This window comes from Daucus carota, chromosome 1 (assembly GCF_001625215.2).
Source record: "Daucus carota subsp. sativus chromosome 1, DH1 v3.0, whole genome shotgun sequence".
Lineage (NCBI taxonomy): Eukaryota > Viridiplantae > Streptophyta > Magnoliopsida > Apiales > Apiaceae > Daucus > Daucus carota.
The window spans coordinates 4,105,530-4,114,106 of NC_030381.2; the positions used below are offsets into that span (position 1 = coordinate 4,105,530).

The 8,577-nt window shown below is 37.4% G+C and overlaps 1 protein-coding gene across 1 annotated transcript; it reads left to right on the top strand.

The window, feature by feature from the left end:
- The first annotated feature begins 3,255 nt into the window (after positions 1-3,255).
- Positions 3,256-3,843, top strand: LOC108219855 (leucine-rich repeat extensin-like protein 3). The gene has a single exon (XM_017393408.2). The coding sequence runs from the start codon at positions 3,256-3,258 to the stop codon at positions 3,841-3,843; it is 588 nt and encodes a 195-aa protein (XP_017248897.2).
- Positions 3,844-8,577: the final 4,734 nt, after the last annotated feature.

The window sequence follows — 8,577 nt, forward strand, 5'->3', positions numbered from 1 at the left end:
ATAAAGCTATTAAACAGTGTATTTTCATGCCATATATGATCCAAAGGGGTATTAATTATTCTTAAGTATAAATATACTTAACTGTACTTTATTTTATTACGAAAATCATAAAACCAGTTAAAACCGAGAAATTCCCGAGAGAGTTCTTCGTGTTCTTGAGATTCAAACGAGGATTTGGACGCGTTATCGGACTCGGATTTTGGTGTTCAAGGGCTCAAATTGAAGGTTTTAACAAGTAGAATCATAATCTAGCATCAAAATCAGTGCAGCAACATCAGGTGGGTTTGGATTTTGAGTTTTAAATTCGAATTAAATAAGCTTAAATTAGGGCTTTTTGATTTTGAAGTTGTTTATGTGTTTTGATGATTGTATGTTGTAGATAATGTTCTCCTGATCATTTTGGTATATCATATGCATGATTTGGAGTTCAATAACATGTTCAAAATTGGGTTTAATTGTTCGAATTAGAAACTAGGGTTTATAGCCGTTTGAATGTTTTCAATTGGAAATTGGGGGTTTGTTATTCTGGAGTTACACGTGTAAATAGAAGTGTGGAATGGATTGGGGAGGTTTAGAGGAGTCGAATGGTGGTATCAAAAGTAGGGTGAGGTTCAGGAATGGCCAGAATCGGAGTAAAGAAGACTCGCCGGCGACGGCGAGTTTCTTCGTCGATTTCCGGCCAAACCACTGCGTTGATGATCGAATTGAGTGGATAAGTAGGTTCCTGGTGGTTTCTTTGTTGTATCTGCACACTTTGGGAGTGTTCTGGGCGCCGTAGTGAAGTTCCGGCGAAACTCCGGTGAGTTTCTGCCGGGGAAGGTGACCGGAGGGTCAAACTACGGTTTGACCCCCCAAATTTCAATAACGATGCAATTGTCCCCCAAACTTTCTGTTTTTACAGTTAAGCCACCCTGAAAGTTTCCAAAAGTTGCAATTCAAACCCTGGGCTTTTAAAAAGTTTTAAAAATGATTTCTGATTTAAATTTAATTTCGAAAATCATTTATTTTAATTTCAAAAATTGTTTTTAATTATTTATTAATTCAAAAATAAATCTGATTTAATTTATTAATTAATTTTAATTAGTAATTAATTATAATAATTAGTCAATTAATTTAATTATTAATTGATTAATTGTTTTAATTAATTATTAATTGATTTTAATTGATTTATTAATTAGATTTAATTATTTTAAATAATTTTAAATGATTTTAAAATTCCGAAAAATAGTTTCGAGCTTTAAAATATTATTCTAAAATATGATTGAAGCTCGTTAATTGATTTCAAATGATTTCGGACTTGTTTTCGAGTATCCAAAAATGGATGATTTATTTATAAAATGATTCTTTGACCCGTTTTAATTCCGAAAAATGCTTAAAAATTCATAATAAATACCAGAAAAATCCGTTTGACTTCAAATCTCTTTTGAAAAATATATTTCATTAAATATTTTATGTGATATGTGCTATGTGCTATCTGATTGATATGCTATGTGTTTACGTGATTGATATAAAATTATTTTTGACATATCTTTTGATCCGTAAATCGGATTTGGGTGAAACGAAGGGTAGATAGAAGCTCGTTTCGAATGTAAGATGATGAGAATAGTATGAGATCACCTATTGATAATTAGTTGTGATGATTAGCAGAGAAGCGAGGCGTAATAAAAGGGAAAGCAAGTGGATATAGAATAGTATATCGAGCAGGAGCGATTGAAATTTGAAATCGTCAGTATAAGGCAAGTTTCCTTGATACTTTCCTCCAATTATAAATGTATGATCCTTGATGTGATTGCTTTGCAAGCTTTCTAATTCACTCATGACACTTATTGAGCCATATTATGAATTGTTTAATTCATTGATTCTTGAACCATCAACCAGATTCTTTAACTATTCCTTGGACTATTCCTTCATTGATTCTTGAGCCAATAATTTGATTCTTTGATACCTATTTTGGGAACCTTATTCAATTGTAAACCTTCAACCCTTGTGATATTTGGATAATTACCATATAAACTTTCTTTCAATGTTTTGACACACCTTTGATATCCAAACCAATTGACCGGAAGTCAATCATACTTGAAACACCATACACCCCATAATTGTTTATTCCTTTTCAATAACCTAACTTCTTTGGATTTGAAAATACCCTTTGACATGTGGATCCTTTAATAAAACCAGAGACCTTCTTTCATACAAACCATGATTATTGTTCACTTGAAATCCAGATATGCTATATCTGATTCTTTGACTCGTGGAATTATTCCTGATCCTTATTCCAGAATATCTTTAAGATGCTTCTGAATTGAATTCTGTTCCATCTCAAAGTTTAATTATGTTCTTAATGATTCTGTTATTGCATTATATTGTTATTCATCCTGATTCATAATAGAATTGGATAGTTTTCTTAAATGGACCAAATGAATGGTCAGACCAGATGAGTGGTCACTTTAGGCCAATGTGTGCCTTGGATCCAGTAAACGAGCATGGCGGGGCCTGCTCGGGGTTAGTGTCTGACTGATCAGCAGCCTAACCTTTGGTTTTTAAAAATAAAATTTAATATCCAATTCTAATCGAAATTCTAAAAAGAAACTTTGATATTGAGATTGATTCTCTTAAATAATGATTTCCATCATCTTTTGATAAATGTTTAAATGGATATTGTTATACTTGCTGAGCTTGTTAGCTCACTCTTGCGAAACTCTATGTTCTTTCCAGTGAAAGCAGAGAAGGTTGGTAACGATGATCCGCAGGCTAGTGGTAAGGCCAGGATTCCAGGCTGAGAGATGGAGAGAGCTATTGGCAGCACTTGACTTTTGCTATATGTATTAGTTTGAATAATGAGACACAAATGACGTGTAAGCTTGTAAGATTTAAGATTATATTTTGGGATTTGGATTTGTAATAATTAAAGTTGTGTTGTGGCTTGTTTTATACTTTAACCTGTTGCGATCCATGGACAGTTAAGGGTCACTGTATATATTATATTATTAATCACAGGTGTATGTTAAGGTGTGGACCCCAAACTTCTGACCCGGGTTTGGAGGGCGCCACAGGTTGGTATCAGAGCTACAGGTTTAAGTCAATGAAACAAGCCTAGATTGTTAGGTTGGGTAGAAGTTTAGGATTAGAAATGAGTGATAGGTAGATAGAACGTTGAGAGGTTGAGGATTATTCGTAATAGATTTAGGATTGATGTTGGTAGTGGATGCAGATTTTCATACGTGTTTGTTCATGTTGATTCTCAGACTATCAGGCATGTCAGGCCCCAGTACCCCGGTTCATTCTGATCATTCAGAGTCGACAGTTGAGGGACTTCCACCCCGTCCAGGAGTTGTACCTATATCTCCACCCAGGGCACTTACACCCCCACCTGTAGCTGGACCTTCACGTCCACCTGGATACCCTCATAGTGGACAGACCCCTATTGCAGCTGTACCGCTCAGGGATATACCCCCACTTGCACCTGAGATGCCCCCACCTGCTCCTATTATGCGACCTCCTATCCGTGGACCTCCACCAGAGCATGAGTCTTCAGGATTTTCGGGTGTCGGACCCTCTTATCCGTGTTCCCCTCTTTCAGTACCCTATCACTACTATCAGGCACTCTTGATGGAGAGAGATGAGTTGTTGGGCCAGATTGGAGAGCTGACACAGGCGATGGGGGATTTAGACCCTAACAGGGCAGAGCGACAGTTGAGAGAGGAGATACGTGCTTTTAGGACAGAGGCAGTAGAGAGGTTATGTGGGATCACCGCACCACTTGGTACCCCTGGGGATATTATCGACTGGGCTCGTTGGGTCTTGGAGCGGTTGGATGTTATCGGAGGACCAGACTTTCCCTAGGTCTGGAGTATATCATGTGTTGGAGATGGTTAGTACTATAGTGAGTAGTGTGTATGATGCAGCATAGTGAGTAGTTGTATCAGGTCAGCCGATTTTGACATGTACATATAGACTAGCGGAGCTGGCCAGATGATGTGTATGTTGTTATGATCATCAGCAGATTTTGACATGTATATATAGACTAGCTGAGTTGACTGGATAGCCTTGTTGTTGCTGTTGTTGTACCTTACTTTTGATGAAGCGCTTGACGCTTGTATCCTTAGCACTGACTTATATATATCAGCATCTTTTACTTTACAGTCTTGTCATTTACTTTATCGCACTTGCTTTACTTTATTTTACTTTCAGTACCGATCATAAACTCTTGTGATAATATTGCCACCTTTCTTTTAATGTTTTACATTCTGTAAAGAAGCATGCAATTTATTTAGTTAAACAATCTCAAAAATGTTTTCAAAAATGTATAAATCTGTTTCTTAAAAACCTTTTATAAAAAGAGAATTTGATTTAAAATGACTAAGTAAATTGTTTCTTCTTTACAGAATGCCTCCAACAAGACATACTCGTGCCAACAGTGATCCTGAAGGCACCAACAGCATCAATGATAACAATGATAACCAGAATGTCAACATAGGCCCAGTAGATCCTGCTGTGGCCCAACTTATTCAAATTTTGGCTCAACAAACTGCTCATCTTACCCGACAACAGCAACATCAAGAGAATCCTAGGGTAACTTTTAAAACTTTTCAGGCAGTTAATCCTCCAGAGTTTAAGGGCTCAGCAGATCCTGTTGCAGCCCAAACATGGTTAAAAGAAATGGAGAAGTGTTTTGAATTAGTTCCAGCAAGTGAGGAGCAGAAAACAAAGTTTGCCAGTCATTACTTAAAGAATGAAGCAACGTATTGGTGGGAATCTGTGAAGAATATGGAAGGTACAGTTGAGATGACTTGGGAGAGGTTTAAGGAATTGTTTTTAGAGAAGTATTTTCCTAGGTTTCTTCAAGATCAAATGGAGTTGAACTTTTTAGAGCTGAAACAAGGCAATATGTCTGTGGTTGAATATGAAAATAAGTTTGCGGAATTGGCTAGGTTTGTGCCAACTTATGTAGAGACAGATAGGCAGAAAGCAAAAAGATTCCAACAAGGTCTAAAGCCTTGGATTAGGAGCAAGTTAGCGATTTTGCAATTAGAGACGTATGCGGCAGTGGTTGAGAAGGCAATGATTGCGGAGGCTGAGAATGAGTTGTTTCAGAAGTCTAAAGAGGATAAGAAGAGAAAGTCAGACAATAGAGGAGGATCAACCCATCAAGGGAAGTTTCAGAAGAAAGGGAAGTTTCAAGCAGGAGGAAATCCTAATTTTAAGAGGATAGGTAGTGGTGGACAAGGAGGACGTTTTCTTACGGGAGGTCAGGCCAATCAGCAAAGGTCTTCAATGCCAGAATGTCAAACGTGTGGCAAGAGACATGGAGGAGTATGTAACAAATTGAATGTGGTATGTTTTAAATGCAACCAGAAAGGACACTACTCTAGAGAATGTCAGAACCAGCCAGCAATAAAGGATCAGACCAATAGAGGCTCAACAAGTAAGATTCCAGCCATAGGATATACATGTTTTAAATGTGGAAAGCCAGGACACATGGCTAAGGACTGCAAGACACCAGCCCCTGTTAGTAATGCACTCAGAATCATGGGAACTGTTCCAGAAGTGAATGAATCTCCTAGGGCAAGAGTCTTTGATATGTCAGTGAAAGATGCTATTCAGGATGCCGACGTGGTGACAGGTACGCTTAATGTAAATTCTATAAATGCCAAGGTGTTAATTGATTCTGGAGCCACTAGATCATTTATTTCTCAAGCTTTTGTTGATAAGTTGAATTGTCCGGTTGAATTGTTGAATGAGGTTATGAATATAGAACTAGCTAATCAGGATCGTATCTCTGTTAATCGAGTTTGCCCAGATTGTGAAATTGAGATTTTAGGGAATAAGTTTTGTGCCGACTTGATACCTTTCAAGTTGGGGGAGTTTGATGTAATTCTAGGGATGGATTGGTTGTCTAAATATAGTGCGCAGATAGATTGTAAAAATAAGAAAGTAATCTTAATGACACCAGAGGACAAGGTAATAACGTTTAGAGGACAAAAGCAAGTAAAGAAGTTTTTAACCATGATCCAAGCAAAGAGAATGTTACGACAAGGATGTGAAGCCTATATTGCTTATGTAATTGATAAAAGGCAGGAACCAGTAAAACTTGAAAATATTCCTGTAGTGAATGAATTTCCAGACGTGTTTCCGGATGAGTTACCAGGACTTCCTCCAGATAGAGAGATAGAGTTTGCGATTGACTTAGCACCTGGAACGGAGCCAATATCCAAAGCCCCGTATAGGATGGCACCAGTAGAGATGAAAGAATTGGCAAAACAATTACAAGAGTTATTGGAGAAAGGAGTGATCAGACCTAGTGTATCCCCATGGGGAGCACCAGTGTTGTTTGTAAAGAAGAAAGATGGAGGTATGAGATTATGTATAGATTACAGAGAGCTTAATAAGCTTACTATCAAGAATAAATATCCTTTACCCCGTATTGACGACTTGTTTGACCAGTTGAAAGGAGCAGAGTATTTTTCTAAGATTGACCTTAGGTCAGGATACCATCAGCTCAAAATCAAATCTGAGGATATACCTAAGACAGCTTTTAGAACGAGGTATGGTCACTATGAATTTTTAGTGATGGCTTTTGGATTAACGAATGCACCAGCAGCTTTTATGGACTTAATGAATAGAGTCTTTAAGAAGTATTTGGACAAGTTCGTGATTGTTTTTATAGATGATATTCTGATATATTCTAAGACATCTGAGGAGCATGCAGAACATTTAAGGACAACCTTAGAGATATTAAGAAAGGAGAAATTGTATGCAAAGTTTTCTAAATGTGAATTTTGGTTAAAAGAAGTTCAATTTCTAGGACACATAGTAAGTCGTGAAGGAATCAAGGTAGATTCAGCAAAGATTGAAGCTATAATGAATTGGGAAAGACCAAAGACCCCCACAGATATCAGGAGTTTCTTGGGGTTAGCAGGTTATTATAGAAGATTTGTACAGGATTTCTCAAGAATTGCAACCCCACTGACTAAGTTAACTAGAAAGAATGAGAAGTTCATATGGAATGAGAAGTGTGAGGAAAGTTTTCAGGAGTTGAAGAAGAGATTAGTGTCAGCACCAGTATTGTCTCTTCCAGATGGTCAAGGAAATTTTGTGATTTATAGTGATGCCTCGTATAAAGGATTAGGATGTGTATTGATGCAACATGATAAAGTTATTGCGTATGCGTCTAGACAACTTAAACCTCATGAACAGAAGTACCCCACTCATGACCTAGAGTTAGCAGCTATTGTATTTGCATTGAAAATATGGAGACATTATCTGTATGGAGAAAGATGTGAGATTTATACAGACCATAAAAGTTTAAAGTACATCTTTACTCAGAAGGAGCTGAACATGAGACAAAGGAGATGGTTGGAGTTGATTAAGGATTATGATTGTACGATTAAGTATCATCCAGGAAAAGCCAATGTTGTAGCAGATGCTTTAAGTAGAAAGGAAAGATTAAATGTATTGACTGTGCCGGAGGAATTGTATAAAGAGTTCGAGAAGTTGGAAATTGAGGTAAGAATTCATGAACCATCAAAGATAGCGATGTATACCATGACCTTCCAACCAGAGCTATTAGAGAAGATTAAGAGGTGTCAGGAAGAGGTAATGGATCAGGATGTAAACAAATTAGTGGGAGAAGAGTTATGTACACAGAAAGATGATCAAGGGATTCTTAGATTTTCTTCCAGGATATGGATTCCACCAGTGACAGAGTTAAAGAATGACATATTGCAGGAAGCACACAATTCTAAGAATTCAATTCATCCAGGCAGCACTAAAATGTATAGAGATTTAAAGGAGAATTATTGGTGGCCAAACATGAAAAGAGAGATTGCAGAATGGGTAAGTAAATGTTATACGTGTCAAAGAGTGAAAGCAGAACACCAGAGACCAAGTGGATTATTGCAACCTTTGGAGATTCCAGAATGGAAGTGGGAACATATTGCTATGGATTTCATTGTAGGATTACCAAGGACTAAAGCAAACCATGATGCCATTTGGGTTATAGTAGATAGACTAACCAAGTCAGCGCATTTTCTTCCGATTAATGAGAGATTCTCTTTGGATAAACTAGTTCATATGTATTTGAAAGAGATTGTGGTTCGTCATGGAGTCCCCGTATCCATTGTATCAGACAGAGATCCACGATTTAATTCAAGATTTTGGAAAAGTTTTCAAGAATGCTTGGGCCCTAAATTGAATATGAGTACGGCATATCATCCACAAACAGACGGCCAGAGTGAGAGAACGATTCAGACGATCGAGGACATGCTACGTGTTTGCGCAATCGATTTCAAAGGCAATTGGGATGAGCATCTACCTTTAGTGGAATTTGCATATAATAATAGTTATCACGCAAGTATTGGGATGCCTCCTTATGAAGCTCTTTACGGACGTAAATGTCGATCACCAGTATATTGGGATGAAGTTGGAGAACGTAAAGTACTTGGACCGGAATTAGTACGGCAAACAAAGGAAGTCGTTGAAATTATTCAGAAACGATTAATTGCAGCACAGAGTCGTCAACGAAATTATGCAGATCAATTCCGGAAGGACGTAGAATTTGAAGACGGAGAAGCAGTG

Bases quoted from the DNA above. Each gene is read 5' to 3' on its own strand.
- LOC108219855 (XM_017393408.2), top strand. From the start codon at position 3,256: ATGTCAGGCCCCAGTACCCCGGTTCATTCTGATCATTCAGAGTCGACA.